We start from the raw sequence: 18,190 nt of genomic DNA on the forward strand, positions 1-18,190 counted from the left end.
TGGGGCCTCAGTTTTCTCAGCCGAAAAATAGACACCGTAGAGACTTAGCAAGTAGGGTTGTTATGAAGATGAAATGAGTGTGTGTAAAGTGTTTTCAATAGTGCCTAGCACACAGTAAGTGATAGATAAGCACCACCCATTATTCCCTATCTTGAATGAGTTGAATAATGATTTACTCAGTGACTCTCCCTCTAGAATGAAAGGTCCAGGTGGGTAGTAATGTGACTGCCTTATTCTCCTCTGAGTCACCAGTGTCTAGAACAGTGCCTGGCAGAGATTAGAGGCTAGATAAGTAGATACCGACTGAATAAATAAATTTATAAACAGGAAGAGAGAGAAGATATCTATTCATCAGGTTAAAATATACACATCTCATGAGAAAACTTACTGCTGGAGAGAAAGGGGGCAGGCATTACTTGCCTTTCGGTGACCACAGACTGATGAACAGAAGAAAGAAAGCAGATGCCATGAGGCCAACAGCCATCTCCAGCTAGTGCATGTCCTGGTAAAAGGCTAGCGACCAGCTCTCTGAATGTAGCTCTCATGTGAATTTTGGCTGATATTTTCATTTTCATTATAAAGTAAATAAAAACTGAAACAATAAAGATGCCAGGACTTCATTCATTCAGATGTCAGAACTTCATTCGTCAATGATATGACTTCTTTGCTGAATCAAATACTTTTTGAATACCAAAAGAATATTTCCTCAATTTTCTGTGCTATTTGAAGTATAATGGTAAAGATACGACATATCACCCTGGCCTGATGATCATTCTGTTGAGCACGTGCTGTCCAGCTTGCCACAGTCCCCACCATGCCCTATTGCTCCACAAATATCCTCGTCATCTATTACCATGGCTGTGCTACTGTGTTTCTTACAGTAGAGTTAAAAGGGAGGAAAAATATTTCTTGGACCCATGATCAAGAGACTAATCATTATACCCAAAGACCCAGTCTCCTGTAATTCCATTTAGCAACAGAATCCCACAAGTTTTAGTGGGCTAGGTGGCTTCTCAGAAAGGCCTCTCTTCTTATTCCTGTGCAGTGACAGGGGACTGTGGACTGTGAGCCAATGAAATGTGAGCAGGAAGAAGGGTGCAACTTACAGGTCACGTCCTTAAAGAGAAGATGCTCACCCTTCACTTCCTCTTTCCCACCACCCCCTCTCCTGGGTTGGAGAATTGATGTGCTATTTCAATCACATGGGCAACAACTCCCTAGAGGATGACAAAGCAACCAGATAGAAGGAACCTGGGCTCCTGGGTAGTCTTTTAAAATAGAGCTTCCTCTACTCTCTAGATCTCCCATCTCCTACATTGTTTGTGCTGCTGGAATTTGAGGTCTCTTTGTTACAGCAGCTCAGCCAACACCCTAATACACCAAGTCTCCCTCAAAGTTAGAAAGGAGGAAAAACACAAAAGAGCTTGTATCATGTTTCAAAACAACTGGACAGAACACGTTTCTTTGTGGAAGCGAAAGCTAGCTCTATACCTAGTCTGCTTCCCCATCCTACCTGGCCTCTGAGTTTACAAGCCCTGAGTGCTGAGAGGGAAATGTATGATAGGAATGAGTCTCAGGTACACACCTGTAGGCTGGGGATGGTGAAGGCAACATTCCGTGAATTCAGATAGGCCAGGACTCTGTGGGACAAGTCTGCCGTCCATCCATGGGAGCTTCAGTTGAAGACAGAAGAAGGTCACGATGACAGGTTCCCCTATGATGAGTAGTTCCCCTACTTGCCAAGTGGCCCAGAAGACCAGAGTTCAGACAGGATGTGGGGAATGGGCCGGGGATGCTAAGAACGTTGTGTTTGGAGGAGGTAGGAGATTTGTTAACCTGGCACAGGGGTGGGACAGTTTCCAAATCTAAGAATCTTCCTGGATCCCGTTCTCTCAAAGACAATTATCAGTTTCTGAGCTGTGTGCAATATTCTAATTCCCATAAAAATCCACTTGGATTAACTACAATCCAAACAGACTGACTTGGAAAGATGTCATTACGATATTAAATTTAAAAAGCAGATACTGTGTATACCATGAGAGGCTGGGATAGCATAGTTAAGAGTGTGAGCTCAAAACCCGGATTCTTATCCTGACTCCGCCACTTAATTGTGTGGCCTTAGGCAATTTACTGATTTTTCCTGTGCCTCAGTTTCCCTTTCTGTGTAATATAGCTAAAAATTGTGTAGATTCTATTTGTTCACACACATAAAGTGCTTAAAACCATACCCAACCACATAGGAAATGCATAATTTCATTCAGAACAGCCAAAAATTGGAAATGACCCAAACGTCCAACAAATAAAAGGTTAAATGAATATGGTACATCTATTCAGTGAAATGTCACCCAACAATAAAAAAGGAATGAGTTAGACTTTAGCTTCCAGCTATGATGGAGTAATCGGCAGCAGATAAATTCTCCTGCCTTAAACAATTGGAAGGCCTTTGATAATCCCATTTTTGTTACTAAATAAATAGATGAATGAATACATGAACACAAAGATAGATAATAGATAGATAGATAATAGCCGGAAAGAACATATCCAAAACTATCAACTGGAGTTAAAGTTACATTAGGAAGAAGAATGTTTATGGGGACTCTTTCACTTTAACATAATTGAGTGCCCTTGTCATGGGCCCCCAAGCCCCCCTTCTTCTCCCTCATATTATTCATCATATTAGAATTATCTGTTTATAATTGTCTTTCCACAACACCCTCTAGTGCCCAGCCCCACATCTCCAGTATCTAACACCAGCTGGTATGCAGTATATAACATGACAGGGCAATGGGCCCTGGAGCCCCACTACTGGATACACACCTCAGCCCCACCACACTTCCCAGCTGCATGACCTTGATTCACCCTCCCTGTGCCTCAGTTTCACTATTCTGTCTAATGGGATAACAACAGGTCCTTCCCCGGGGAAGCTTGTGAGGATTGGGCATGTTCCTATGTACAAAGAGCTAAGAATGGGACTGCTACATAGTAAGCACAATAAATGTTAGCACTTGTGCCAGAGCAGAGAGGAATAAAAGTTTGTGAAACAAATATATCGACTTTGAAACACCTGTGCTCTGGTTGATATTTTTTATAATATGGATGTATTATATACATGTATGTATGTATTACTTTTTACAATGAAGAGACTTCCATTTAGAAAAAAAAAAAAAAGAGACTTCCATTTAGGAATTTTTATTAAACATCTACTCCATCCCTTCCCCTCCCCTCGAGGTTGGGTTACCTTTGAAACTGTATGAGATCCAGTAATGCTACACGGGAATAAAATGAAAAGACAACTTTAAAAGAATCATTCCAGAGAGATCACAGGCACATTCTGTTTGAAATTTTTAGAAGCAGCAAAATGGGGACAGAGTGGGGACATTACCATTCAGATAGCTTCCATCTATTATCTCTTCCTAAAAGGCAAAGAAATAACGTCAAGTAAAACATTCTAAAGTTGGCAGTTCCAGTAGAGGAGATTTTGATTAAAAGAAAATGGGATACTCACCGCCATTTTTTGCAACAATGGATGCAAATCTGTAAGAAAGCCATGGAAAGTATAACTAGAATTGAATTGTGTGATTTTCAGAAATATACATACGGGTTAGGAAAAGAGTCCCGCCTAAAAAAAAAGTCACTCATGAAGGAAAATTTTTAGTGAATTTTAATTACACCTGTGCCCATGTGGGCCCAGTATGAGAAAACGCTGGTTTGAAAAACCCTTTTAGAATAATCCTGAAAATCCTACACATATGTGTGCACGCACACACATACCCATACAAACGCATATATCCCAAACTCCTAAATCGAGCCATCCCATCATGTACCTAAATTGAGCCATCCTGCTACATTCCCTAAGATGTGTGGAAACTATGGCAGATTTATTCCTCCCTCAGGACTTACCCTGCCCGGAATCTGGAACTCTATGACTCGCCACTCCATGGCTCAGAAAAAGGAACAGGAAAAGAAGGTACATCCTAGGTTCCTGGGACATCCTCCTGTAGTTAATTCAAGCACAGAAGTGATTCAGGTTTGTATTTTTAAAATACATTTAAGAACATTCAGAAGACTTGGGGCACTTGGGTGGCTCAGTCAGTTAAGCGCCCGACTCCTGGTTTCAGCTCAGGTCATGATCTCAGGGTGCTGGAGAGGAGCCCCACGTCCGGCTCCATGCTCAACGAGGAGTCTGCTTGGAGATTTCTCTCCCTCCCCCTCCGCCTCTCTCCCTGCCCTCTCTCTCTCTTTCTCTCTCTAAAATAAATAAATAAATCTTTTTTTAAAAAGAGAGAGAACATTCAGAAGACAAAAGGGAAAAACGAATAGGCCCAGAACCCTTTCGGCTCTTTTTAAAAATACATTTTAAATTCCATGTAATTTGCTCCATCTAAACCCCTGTGTTAGTCAAAGACACAATCATCTCTCTCCTTGATGACAACAGTGGCCTGTTTATATTCTTACACTCCCTCCCATTCCCTTCAATACAGCAAAGAGGAGTGATTAGAAGCATGGGCTCTGTTATATCTGACAAGGGGTTTATATCTAGATTATAAAAAGAACTCTTACAATTCAGTAAGTAGAAGATAAGCCAGGAGCAAGAAAAGATACAAACTTAAGTTTCATTTTAAACCAAAGAAATGGCCAGTAAACTCATAAAAGATCATCAGCATCATCAGTTATCAAGAAGATGCAAATTAAATGCACACTTAGATACCACTACATAGGGGCGTCTGGCTGGCTCATTAGGGAGAGCATGCGACTCCCGATCTCGAGGTTGTAAGTTTGAGCCCCACACTGGGTATAAATATTGCTTAAAATTGAAATCTTAAAAAAAAAAAAAAAGATACTACTACAGATACTAGAATGGCTAAAAGTTAAAAAGACTGACACCAAGTGTTGACGATGATATGGAGCAACGAGATTCTCACACGCTGCTGATACAACCTCTTCAGAAAATTGTTTGGTAGTGCCTTATACAGTAGACTATGCAATACTCTAGGATCCATGAATTCCACCCCTGGGTGTGTATCCAAGAGAAATTAAAACTTACATCCACACAAACACTTGTCCAGTTTCATTCATAAGAGCCAAAAACTGGAAACAACTCAATTGTCCAAGCACAGGTGAAAGGTTCAATAAGTACGATTCAACCGAACATCACTCACCAATAAATAATAAGTTGGACTTTTGCTTCCAGGTCTGATGGAAGGGGATAAACCCTCCAGCCTTAAACAATTCGAAAACCCACCAAAATAATGAAGCAAAGGCTTTCAGACATTGGACAACAGGTAGCATAAGACCGAGATCCTAAGAGAAGGGAAACTGTAGAGATTATAAATGTATATATTGGTCTCTGCTCTGGGTTCCTGGCACAGAGCTCCTAAAACCTTAGCAAATTCCTACACGGTAAAAGTAGTAGGAGTGTGTTTTGTTCCATTGAGGCGACTCTGGGTGGGCTCCTGGTTGGCTCCTGGATGGCAGCTCGTCACCAGAAAAATCAAGCCATGTTTCTCTAGCCAACCCCCCCATCCTCCAGGGAAGAGAGAGGGGCTGAAAATGGAGTTAATAATGGATCGTGCCTATGTGAGGAAGCCTCCATAAAATCCCAATAGTACAGGGCTTGGGAGCTTTCAGGTTGGTGAACACATCCACCTCAGGGGAGCCATACACCCCAACTCCACAGGGACAGAGACTCTAGCACTGGGGACCCTCTCAGACCTTGTCCTATGTATCTCTTCATCCAGCTATTCATCTGTATCCTTCATCATATCTTCTCATAAACTGGTAAAAGTAAGTGTTTCCCTGAGTTTGGGGAGCTGCTCAAGCAATATGACCAAACTGGAAGAAGAGGTTGTGGGCACCTCAGATTTGTAGCTGTTAGACAGTTAGGTTCTGACAGGATGCCTGGAGGCCAATAACGAGGAAGTCACGGCCGGCTATCGGGAAGGTCAGAGGCCTGTCCTGGCAGCACGCCACAAAACGCCAGATCAAACCAGACTGGCCCAAGACGGCAGATGCCATGACAGGAAACCTCTGGCCGAATCAGGAAGAAAAATCACAAAATGCTGCTTGCCGCCCCAAGTCATGAATATTTCACTCCAAGCTAACAGCTGTCAGTAAGAGATAAAAACCCAACCCTCACAACATGTAGCTCTCGTGCGCGCGAGCGCTCTCTTTCTCTCTCACTGCTCTCATATCTCGAGAGTGTGCTTTCCACTGTAATAAACGTGTCTGTCCTCGAGTTCATTCTCGTGACAAGACCGAGAACCTTCGGTGACTCCCTAGTTCACCCGGCAACACAGCCACATCACACAGAAGTTGTGTGGAGACCTGGAGACCTACTGTGTGGAAACCTGGAGACCTACTACGTGCAACCAGTATTGAAGTAGGGGTGGAGGGAACAGTCTTACGGGCCTGAGCCCTGAACCTGTGGGATCAGACTGTATCTCCAGGCGGGTGGTGTCAGAACTGAGTTAAACTGTAGGGCACTCAGCTGGCCTCACAGAATCGCAGGGTGTGAGGAAAACCTCTGCATATTTGGTGACCAGAAGCATGAGAAGTGAAGCAGTCCATGTCCAGTGCTTTGAGCAGGTGGTAAAAGAGTCATCGGTCTCAAAGATCACAAGACCAAGAACAAAGAAGGAGATAGAGAACCCGCTTTCCCTACTCAGGAGGGAAAACTTGAGGTTCTTCCATATACAAGCACAAACAAGCTGGCCCCTCCAGCTCGCTGCCTGGAGTTTGCTTCCTTGAAATGGCTCCTAGTGCAGGAATGGTGGGCATGGTGCATATTCCAAAGACAGGGGAGGGGATGAGGAGCCTCCGATGACCGGGCACCAGCTCACAGGGGCACCCAACAGTCACGTGATCTCTCAAATGATCCCCCACACCCACAAGGGGTCACCAAACCACAACCCAAATTCAAACAAGCTGCCTGGTTTTATGGGGCTCACAAGCTAAGAGTGGTTTTTACATTTTTAAATTGTTAAAAAAAAAAAAACTGAGTGATCTCTCTCGACACAGGAAAATTTCATGTATGAAATTTAAATGTCAGTGTCCATAAGTAAAGTTTTAAGGGAATCCGGCCAGGCCTGTTCGTGCCAGGTTCGTCTGTGGCCGCTTCCTGAGTCAGTGCTACAGAAACTGGTGTGGTCTACAAAGCCAAAAATATTTATTCTCCGTTCCTTCGCTGGAAAAGTTTGCCAAGCTACACACTTACATATTTACAGAAGAAATGTGGTGTTTAAGATGCCTTCAAAATAATAGGGGAGGAAGGAGGTGGGAGGTAGTGATGGGTTTGCCAGGGGAAGCTGAGTGCTGAGTACATGAGATTCATTTTATTCCTACGTCTGCTTTTGTATATGTTTGAAATTTTCCACATAAATGATTTTTAAAAGAAAAAGCACCAGAAGAGACTGTGTGTTTTTAGGGAGAGCGAGTGGATAGATGAGGGGGGAAAGGGGATGGGAGTTGCCAGGAAGGGAGGAACTAGGGGGAAAACAGGTGGGGATGGGTCCTTCAGGTCAAGTGGAAGGAGGGGGGCCCTCAAAATCTGTTTATGGGTCAAATTAGATGAAAACTGGGAGCTGCACCTTGCTTCACCTGACTCTTAGGCAGCCCACACCCCAATGACCGGATACCACCTTCTTGGGGTATTAACAGGAACTTGAAGAGAACCCCCATCATGCCCATCCACGGTTTCCTGAGATTATTTTATAGGGGCCCCTACATTCTTTCTTACAGATTTCCCTGGTATTGTCTAGCCCGTTAAACAAATGGATTCTTTAACCCCCAAGGGGACTTCCACAACAAGCTTTGCAAACAATTATGCTCATTTTACTGCCCAGGGCAAAAAACGAACTGAAACTTTTGAAACCTACAAGCACCAAAAGCCACACATTCCAACAGGTTTTGAGGGAAGGTGATCCCAAAGCCCTTTGTAGACGTGTTCTGCCCCACCAATCCCACCCCCTAGCTGGTACATTCAACTCTCATAATAACTCTTACTGGGTTGGGGCCTTTTGAGCCTTAGCGGAAACTTTGGCCCTTTTTCCTCCCTTCCCTTCGGTCAGCTGCCCTGGGGCATTGGCCTCATTCACAATTCTCCAGTTTCCCGGACAATGAGGTTTCTTGTGCTTTCTTGCCAGCATCTCCCTATTAACTCAACGGAAGGGTATATGATTACTGAAACAGAGGCCCTGCTTTCTGCTGCACATAATGTCTTCGTTCCAAGGAAACCCCAGAGCATCCCCAGTATGGGATTTGGTTTTAATTAAAAGCCCTTTGGGTCACTCTGTTTCAGGAGACTGGCCAAAAGGATGGAAGGGACTGTGCAGGGCAATAATGATTTGGGGGGGGGTTGATGGTTTTCTCCATGGGCCGTTCCCCTTCCCCACCAAAGTCTCCCCACTGCAGACTGGTGGAAATCAGGCAGGCTAGGGGCTGCTTTGGTGGAACCTAAAATGCAAATAGCAACAATAACCACAAACCTGAAGTGAACACTTCTTCCTGAGCAATGGGGAGCAAGCATCTGGATGAGCAGGGAGAACAACCATCCTGCTTTCCTGGGACTGAGGGATTTTCCTGGGACACAGTTCATTTTTAAGACAGGAAAAGTCACAGGCAAACCAGGATAAGTTGGTCACTCTACCGATGAGAGACATTTCATCCTCTATGAAACTTGCTAAAAGGCTGGGGGGTTTCTCCCAACGCTGGCACAGTCCATCCCAGACACAAACCAACAATTCACAATTACATGGAGTTTTACTGTCTGTAAAGCAGTTCCCTTTAAGGTCTGCATCATGGATGCATATTTATGGGCCATCCAGATACCAACTTGGAGATTTTCCACCAAAAAAGAAAAATTACAATACAATTTTCTTTGCGATCAATGCAACGTGGGCTAACTGGTCTGGCTTGTAGAATACCAGGCTGATTGAACTGGATTTGGTGTTGGAATGGCCAGGCTCACAGTGGGTACAGAAGTCAAAGGAGTGGTTACTTTCTGGACTAGGGGCATGGAGGTCTGAGCTCCTGCCCCAGCTCTGCCCTTAATGGGAAGACTCTGGACTGTCATTCCCCTACCTTTCTTTTGCTCTCAGGGGAGCAAAATGGAAGGCTTGGGATTCTGTGATAAAAGGAGAGGAAGAAAGGTCTCACTGAGCATCTTCCGTGTGCTGGCATCATGCCAGGCCCTCCCTTCCATTTATTTACTCTCTCCATCACCCCAAAGGTTTACATGACTGGGTTTCACAGATGAGTTCCATGGGCACATGAGGTCACATGGCAGGCAAATGACAGAAAGGGGGGGTCCCAATGCAGGGCTGCCTAACTCCATAGTAGTCCTAATCCCAGCAACCATCAAATGAGAGAGAACGAAGCATGTGCCCCTCTCCATACACTGTCTCATGGAATCCTTGCAGAACCTTTGAGGCAAACATTACCATTATTCCTACTTCAGAGAGGAGGAAACGGGTTCAAAGAAGTCAAATGACTGGCCCAAGGTCACACAGCTACTGCGTGGAAGGACCGGTTCCCAAACCCAGAGCCAAATGATCCAAATCGTGGACCAGCTTTGCTCCCCAGCCTCCCTGCTCAGCACCTGGAACCTAAAACTCCAGGTGGCTGGGGTCATATCAAGGATAGGAGCTCGGCTTTAATTCGGACCCACCCAATCTGTACTCTTGAACGAAGTCCTTAACCTCTCAGGGCTTGCACTTCCTCCTCTGTACAACGGGGATGGCAACACTATGCCCCTCACGCAGACTTTGTAAACATTTTTAAAATTCATAAATTAGGGGCGCCTGGGTGGCACAGCGGTTAAAGCGTTTGCCTTGGGCTCAGGGCGTGATCCTGGCGTTATGGGATCGAGCCCCACATCGGCTCCTCCACTATGAGCCTGCTTCTTCCTCTCCCACTCCCCCTGCTTGTGTTCCCTCTCTCTCTGGCTGTCTCTATCTCTGTCGAATAAATAAAATCTTTTAAAAAAAATTCATAAATTAATCCAGTGTGCAGTCGGTGCTGAATTTGCTTTTCCTGCACGTGCTCATTTCCTGCTCACAGCGGCTATGAGGTAAAATATGGAAAATATGTAAAGAATTTGCCTTGTATAGAAAATAGGTAAAGGACGGAGCCCAGCACTGGCACAAAGAAACACTCGATGAACAGTAGCTATTATTATTATTACTGGTGCTATTGTTTTTACGGCTATTATTACAGACATTGCCTTCACCGCTGTTCTTGTTACTTCTATTAAGTGGGTTCGAAGCCCTTTCCTAGAAGTTTCTGCACTCTCTTCCTCCCATGGACGCCCCCACCCCCAAGAGCCCTTCAAGCTGCGACTGCCGTTGCCCGCTCTCCTTTCTCTGTCTGCAATGCCACCCCCACCCGGGCCCCCACCGCGTGCACCCCTCGTGCCCCTTCCCCGGGGAGTCCCCGCGGCGCGCCACCAGCCCGCGCAGCTCCCCTGCGCTCGGTGCCGCTGGGTCCTCCGCCCGGGGCCCCGCCACGCGCGCCTCACCTGAGATGCCGCGGCCGCTCTGAGGCCTGCGCGCTGGGGGGCGCGGGGGCGGGGCCGCAGGGCTCACCCGGGGCGGTGGGAGCGGTGGGGGCGGGGCCAGCCTGCGTGGCGCGACCTCCTCTCCGCAGGGTTCGAGTGGAAACCCCGCGCAGATAGCCGCGGCGTTACAGCCCCCGCTTGGGGTCTTCCTCTCCCGACCCGAGCGTGCCAGACGCAGAAGGATAGAATGCACGCTGCCTGGCCCCTCTCTGAGACTGCCGCCAGCCAAGGAGGATGGAGAGGTAAAGGCAGAGCCGGCAACTGCAACGTAGGGACTTTATTCGGATCCGGATGCAAACAGACTGTTAAAAAATTATAAGACAGTTGGAGCAGTGTGGTCACTGGATAGTCAAAGGTTAAGTTTTTTAGGTGCGAGCATTGTAATGTGGTTCTCCTAAAAGTCCTTACCTTTTGTAGATACATGCCTGTAACACTGAAACATGACGTCTGGGATTTGCTTGGAAGTAAAGGGGACCCCGGAGCAGCAGGAGCCTGGGTGAAACAGGACCGGGCCATGCGTTGATAATTGTTGAAACCAGTGAAGAGCGGTAATTATTACCTTTCTTCCTTTTTATGTGCTTGGGATTTTTCCATAATGAAAAGTTTTTTGAATAATAAGAACTGTAAATATGTAAATATGTTCAGACCGGTTGGTCCGTAAATGTTGACCTGATGTATCTGAAGGAAAAAAAGAAAAATTCCTCCCACGTCAAAAAGGCTCATGCACCAAAATATTTACTGCCCCAGCATTACATATATACGCACGCAGCAAATGGTGGTGGAAAAAGACCCAAGCTAAGTATACAACAATAAGGAAGTGGTTACATCAACTGTAATACAGCAACTCTGTGGGTTACATAGCCATTAAAATGGGCATTAACAAAGACCATGTAATAGTAAGAACCCCAAAAAGCCAAATATTAAGTAATATGCACTTTTATTAAAACTGGAAGGGAGTCCATTGAAGTGTTAAGGTCTGCATAACCTTATGCATAACTTTTACCTCTTTTCTAGTGAAAATAGAATCATAAACTCTAGATTTCCTTGCAATTCTTCATATTTAATGAAACACATCTCAATACCTAAACTTTTTAAAATAGCTAAAATGCCTAATGCTGACATTATTTTGTCACTGGCAGAATTAGAAATTCTCTTCAGAAATGGCCACCTGTACTGTTCTGTTGCTCATCTGGTCAATATTTATATAATACTAGTGTTCAGCGTTCTCAAAAAAAATTCTTTTATCTCCAGCTCTTGGTTAATTAAACAGAAGTTCACTCTCAAGTCTTAAATGATGGGAAATGTCTTCCATCCCTGGTCAACTTTTGATTTAGAAACAGGCATCTGTGAGTTTCACATGATTCATCCTGGAAGGATGAGTATCTTTTCATTTTTACATTTTTTTAATGTTAAAAGTTTATAAGTGGGGGGGGTACATACGGCGTAGATGAAGTCTGAAAGGGCAGATACTAAAATGTTAATACTGGTTCTCTTAGGGTTATAGGCTAAGTGAAGTTTATTTGCACTTTCTTCTCACCTGTCTGTAGTTTCTACTTTGTTTATAACAAGCATGTTCTTATAATGCAAAAGCCAATAGGGCTCTATGATCAGTCACAGCCACCTTATAAATAGTAAAAACAAGGTGGCAGGGGTGCCTAGTTGGCTTAGCTGGTAAAGCATGTGACTCTTGACCTTGGAGTTGTGAGTTCAAGCCTCATGTTGGGTGTTTGGGTGTACAGCTTACATTAAAAAATAAAAATTAATTAATTTTTTAAGAGTAAAAAAAGAAGTAGCAAAATCAAGTATAGGAAAACCTGCTTTGTTCTGCTGAGTATAACAAGGACTGCCAATGTATTCTCAAGCACCTCAACTGTACATTTGAAAAATGTTGAGGGTTCAAGGGCATTTAAAACCAATATTCTGAAAATAAAACAAAACACAATATTCTGTGTTGACTCCTGAATAGGATATAAGAAAACAACATTTGGGCATTGTACCTGCTCTTAATTATTTTCCAGAATTTAAGAAGTACAGATGTATAAGGCATTCCAATTTTCCACGGTCATTGGGGGGGGGAATCTTTTCCTTTCTACATATATTCAAAATGATTTTTTTAAAAGATTTTATTTTATTTATTTGACAGAGATAGAGACAGCCAGCGAGAGAGGGAACACAAGCAGGGGGAGTGGGAGAGGAAGAAGCAGGCTCATAGCAGAGGAGCCTGATGTGGGGCTCGATCCCACAACGCCGGGATCACGCCCTGAGCCGAAGGCAGACGCTTAACCGCTGTGCCACCCAGGTGCCCCCAAAATGATTTTTAAACGGTCTGGTAACAAAAATATTTTATTTTAGTTCATGAGACTATAGCATCTTGACTCTAAAATCCAGAGGGAAATCTTCAGTTCTAGTTATGTAACAGTACTCTCCTATGTCTCCAAGAGTATAAAGTGTCATAGCTAAAAAGAAGTACTTTGGCATCAGTGAGCATGCATTCCAATTCAGTGATATCAATATAAATAGCGAGCCACAAAGCACAAATTACTGGTAAATGAAACCCAGTGCCATTCAAGTTGTGCTACAAAAACAAATCTTTAGGGAATCCAGCTCAAACCCACCATGAGATAACACCTCACATCCATTAGGATGGCTACTATGAAAAAAGAAACCAGAAAAGAACAATCATTTGCAAGAATGTGGAGAACTTGGAACCCTGGTGCAGTGTTAGGAGAAGTGTAAATGGTGCAGTGGAAAAACAGTATGGTGGGGGTGCCTGGGTGGCTCAGTTGTTAAACGTCTGCCTTCGGCTCAGGGCATGATCCCGGAGTTCTGGGATCGAGCCCCACATCAGGCTCTTCCGCTGGGAACCTGCTTCTTCCTCTCCCTCTCCCCCTGCTTGTGTTCCCTCTCTCGCTGGCTGTCTCTCTGTCTGTCAAATAAATAAATAAAATCTTTAAAAAAAAAAAAAACAGCATGGCGATTCCTAAAAAGATTAAACACGGAATTCCCATATGAGCCAGCAGTTGCACTTCTGCGCATATACTCAAAAGAAGTGAAAGCACTTCTCTGGACAAGCACTGAGTCCTATATGGTACACCTGAAACTAATATAACACTATATGCTAACTATGCTGGAATTAAAAAATTAAAGACAAAGAAGTGAAAGCAGTGCCTTGCGGATCTGTACAGACAAGTTCACGGCAGCATTATTCACAATGACAAAAAGTTGGCTGTAACACAGATGTCCACTGATGGACGCATGGAGGGGAAACCATGTGGTGTAGATGTGTATACAGTATACACAGTGGAATATTTTTTGCCTTAAAAAGGAAAGAAATTTTGACACATGCTACCACGTGGATGAACCTTGAGAACATTAGGCTGAGTGAGATAACCCGGTCACGAAAGGACAAATACTGTATGAGTCCATGTACATGAGGAACCTAGAGTAGTCAGATTCATAGAAAGCAGAATGGTGGCTTCCAGGGGCTAGAGGAAGGGGGAATGGGAAGTTAGTGAATGCACACAGAGTTTCAGTTCTACGAGGTGAAGAGTTCTAAAGATAGATGGCGATGGTTGCGCAGTACGAATGTACTAAATACCACTGAACTGTACAACCAAAGATGGGTAAGGTGGTAAATTTTGTTATGTGTATTTTACTTCAATGTAAGAAAACTGGAATAAATAATGAATGGTGCCATGTCAGTGAACATTAATAATTTTTATTTATTTGAGAGCAAGCGAGAGCACAAGCCGGGTGAAGCGCAGAGGGAGAAGCAGACTCCCCACTGGGCAGGGAGCCGGACATGGGACTTGATCCCAGGAGCCGGACGTGGGACTTGATCCCAGGACTCCAGGATCACGACCTGAGCCGAAGGCAGACGCCCAACCAACTGAGCCACCCAGGTGCCCCTAATAATTTTTAAAGTAAGCAATTAAATGGGATATTGTATTCTGAATTGGCTCCTAAAACAGAAAAGTTCATTAATGGGAAAATGGGCAAAATCCCAATACTGTCGTTTACTTAATATACCAGTGCTAATTTCCCAGCGTTGACAAACACACCAGGGCTACATAACGCGTTAACATTAGGGAAACGAGGTGAAAGGTGTACAGGAACTCTCTGTACTATCTCTGCAAGATTTCTCTAAATCTAACACTATACGAAAATAAAAATTTATTTAAAGATAAATTTTTAAAAAGCAAGTGACAAAAAAAGTACGACTTAATTCCTACATAGAAGACAAAGACAACACAAATTGATAAAGGAAGCAGGAAAATATGAATGCCTATACATAGGCACAGTAGATATGAAATTTTAATTTTTATTGTGCTGTTCACTGTTGCCTAACTATCGTCTCATCATCCACTAACTGCAAAAAGGCAGGCTGTTGAATTTTATATTGTGGCAATATTTCCTTAATGATTCTGGGTGCATATTTTCACTTAGATTACGAACAAATGTTTCTTCGCGTGGGTACAATGTGAACTTCCTTCTGCCAATTCCTGACGTTGTATCTTTTGATAAATTGGTTGTAAGTTTGTGAGCATCCTGTTTCGGGTCAATTATAAGCCAAGTATGTGCTCAGTGGGTGCCTAGGCAGTGCAAGTCAGACCAGGCAGTCCCAACTCAGTGCAGGGCCTTCCAGCTATAATATGGAGGCACTGGCTAGAAGCGAATTTCGGGTATGTAGCCGTCTGCACAAACATGGTGGATCACTTCAGTCCGTGTTGAATATGTGCTGTAGTTGTTAGAAGAAAGGATCATGAACCACTTCAATCGGTAACCAAGTAGTGGGATACAACTGACGAAAACATCTTCAGTAACGGAGTCTATGTAAACACTGTACTCAGATTGAAGTGAAAACACAGCTTTAATCAGAAAGGAGACTTGAAGCAACTAAGTTTCAGTTTATTTCGCAGCCCAGCTTCTTTGCTATTAAAGGTGAACTGCGTAAAAACTGGTTAAGACATAGAAGGGTAAAAAACGCTGTCGCTTTTAACTACTCTGCACAAGGGAGAAATGACTGAGGGCATTGTACCTTCTCTCCTTCCCTTCTCTGTAACCAGCGGCCTCAGCACTCAAGGGGTTCACGCTGCAGGTGCAAGGAGCTGTGAATCACAGGTGCAGCTTGCCTTGCCTTTCCCCGTGACCTTCCAGGTCAAGAGGTTAACTTGCTTTGACCACAAATAGAGCTCTTCTTCATTTCTCTAGTACAACCTTAAATTTGATATGAAGCACTTACACAAGGAATGGTGCAGACAAGAAGGCAGCTTTATTGTACTTTGGGGAAAAAACAGGATTCCATTTAGGGAAAATAAAAAAGCCATTGACACTCAGTAAGCAACACTGCCACCTAGTGGAGTGGCGACACACCACCAAGACTTTCAAGACCAGGTATCAAATGTGCCAGGATTTGCTGGTTTCAATTTTCATCCTAAAACGGAACTGTTAATATATTGGTCTTCAGAGAACCTGATTTTGAGAAACTATTTGTATCTCTGAAATGCATAAATGAATGTGCTTTCTCTGCTTTTTGGGGGGGGTAAAGGAGAGGTTTTTGGTTGTTTTTTTTTAAGTAGACCTTCAAATTCTTGATTTCAAAATTATGAAACACTTTGTGGCAACCTGCCTCTTTGAACATCCATCACTCTTGCACTCTCGTTCAACAGTCTAAACAGCAAGATTATGACAGTTTATAAAGAAACAAAACTCAACTGTGTAAGAACTACATTAAGTTTACTCATTTCCTCTCCTTTTATAATCTAAGGTGCTAAGTATTTGCACTTCACTTATTTGAATTCCTGGAAGAAAAAAAAATCACTAGAATGCACCAATAACAATTTTGCATAAATCACATAACCCAACTCTTCTATGACAACACAATAACAGTGGAAGATATTGGTGTGAGGATGTGGGAATGCTGTTCTTAATGAATAATAAAGTAATTCTTCTCAAGGCTTTAATTTTCCTTTATACCCAGGTGTTGCAGTAAATGTGTTGACTTGATGACTTCTATGAGCATATAAATGAGAATATTTAATGAAACACCTGGCTGAAAAAAAGAAATAAAGTCATGAGAATAACATATTGTTAATAACCACAATCTCGAATCCACATCTCTGTTATTACTGAGATTTTAGATTCTGGGTTAAGTGCTCTGCTCTTTGGAATATGCACAATGGTTATTGATCTTGCTAATGAGTTCCTCTATTGCAACATTTGTGGGTACATGGTTGGAGGCAGTCACGGATTCTAGAATGTAGGAGTCTGACATTGTCTTCACCAATCCATATTCTTGGCAAACTCAGTTAAGGATTTCAGGAAGAACCAGGTTCTGGGAAAGAGGTATACACGTGTAGAGTAAGAAGTGGAATTAAAACATTTTTAGACTGCATTTTGTCAGCAGCCACAACCGAAATGTTTCAATTCTGAGAACCTGAGATTGTCCAGAAAAGCAGAATTCTGAGTATAGGGTGGAAGCTATCACAAAGTCTGAAGCCAGTGTTTTGCATTTCCCAAAGCAACATGCAATGGGGAATGGGGGTTGGTCCCTGAAGTACTAGATCTGAATGAGGTGGTTCTTCCAAGCGTTAGTCTAGACTGCCTCAGTTCAGTGTTCACCACAATGTGCAATTATCCCCCGGCTTCCACCCAGTCGGAAGCCTTTATCACATAGTCCTAACTGCACTTTTCACATAATGCTGCTATTTGGGCACCCCTGAAGCCAAAGCAATAAAAGATCCTAGGGAAGCCTTATATTAACTCAAACATGATGCCAGAGTCATCTCCAAAAAAGTTTATTAGCATGATTAAAAACATTTTTTGAATAATGACAGAAAGAATTTCTAAACATGAAAGAGTATCAGTGGCTATACCTTATAACCAAATATTTGCAATTGAACGGACAGCTTTATTGCCAGTCTTCATTTTATTAAAAACAATCCATATTTATTGGTTCCGTGTGAAGTCATGACTATTGCTTTGACTGGGAATGAGTCCCTACTGTAATTAAGTATAAAAAATATCTTCCATACTTGGATTGTGACCTGTATACTGAGCAAAGAGTTGATAAAAATCCTCAAAGAGTTGGGTTTTGTTTTTTAAAAACATTCCTTTTACACACTACAAAGAAATAATTAGTATTTTGGCTTTTTAAATTCCTACATGATATTTAGAATGGCAGTCCCCAAAGGTCCTCCCTTCACATAATCGCAAACGCAGACCCTCTTCTGGAGTGTACATTCTTGGGGTGGGCTCTGAAGACTTGGGCCTCCACGTGTTTATACTGGTTTGAGAACAAAGACAGCATCATCCAGGACATAGTAGTCATTATACATGTCGCCCTCACACAGGTATGGCAGTCTGGTGAAAGCTTCAATAACAAAACCAGCTTTTCGGAAAACTTCAGGCAGACTATTCACTTGTTCTTCCCAGTTCTGTCCCTTGATTTCTAAAATTTCTGATGGTTTCTCCCACTTGCCACCTACTAAAACAAATAGAAACATTAAGTTAAATTCTTGAACAAACAAGTTATTCAAAGAGAGAGAGGAGGAGGAACAACATTTGCCCAGGACTTGGTATGTGCCAAGCACGGGATGCTTGGATGACTCATCTCCTCAATACCCCCTAAGGAGGACA

General features: G+C 43.2%; 2 protein-coding genes across 6 annotated transcripts in view; both read right to left on the bottom strand.

Moving 5' to 3' along the window:
• Positions 1-11,089, bottom strand: part of OTOA (otoancorin) — a 73,458-nt gene extending 62,369 nt beyond the window's left edge. For 2 of the 3 annotated variants that reach the window (XM_034670265.1, XM_034670263.1), the window contains exons 1-6: positions 10,961-11,089; positions 3,901-3,995; positions 3,506-3,534; positions 3,383-3,413; positions 3,239-3,266; positions 1,586-1,673 (exon numbers count right to left, since the gene is read on the bottom strand). In XM_034670265.1, coding sequence (XP_034526156.1) covers positions 1,586-1,673; positions 3,239-3,266; positions 3,383-3,413; positions 3,506-3,534; positions 3,901-3,991 — 267 coding nt within the window. In that variant the 5' untranslated portion in view covers positions 3,992-3,995; positions 10,961-11,089. Of the gene's footprint in view, positions 1-1,585; positions 1,674-3,238; positions 3,267-3,382; positions 3,414-3,505; positions 3,535-3,900; positions 3,996-10,513; positions 10,643-10,960 lie in introns of those variants that run through there. The other variant, XM_034670264.1, reaches the window with a different exon arrangement.
• Positions 11,090-17,327: 6,238 nt separating this feature from the next.
• METTL9 (methyltransferase like 9) overlaps positions 17,328-18,190 on the bottom strand; it is a 46,187-nt gene continuing 45,324 nt past the window's right edge. For 2 of the 3 annotated variants that reach the window (XM_019806762.2, XM_034670266.1), the window contains exon 5: positions 17,328-18,038. In XM_019806762.2, coding sequence (XP_019662321.1) covers positions 17,833-18,038 — 206 coding nt within the window. In that variant the 3' untranslated portion in view covers positions 17,328-17,832. The remainder of the gene's footprint in view (positions 18,039-18,190) is intronic. The other variant, XM_034670267.1, reaches the window with a different exon arrangement.

The sequence above is a fragment of the Ailuropoda melanoleuca genome, chromosome 10, assembly GCF_002007445.2.
Source record: "Ailuropoda melanoleuca isolate Jingjing chromosome 10, ASM200744v2, whole genome shotgun sequence".
NCBI lineage: Eukaryota > Metazoa > Chordata > Mammalia > Carnivora > Ursidae > Ailuropoda > Ailuropoda melanoleuca.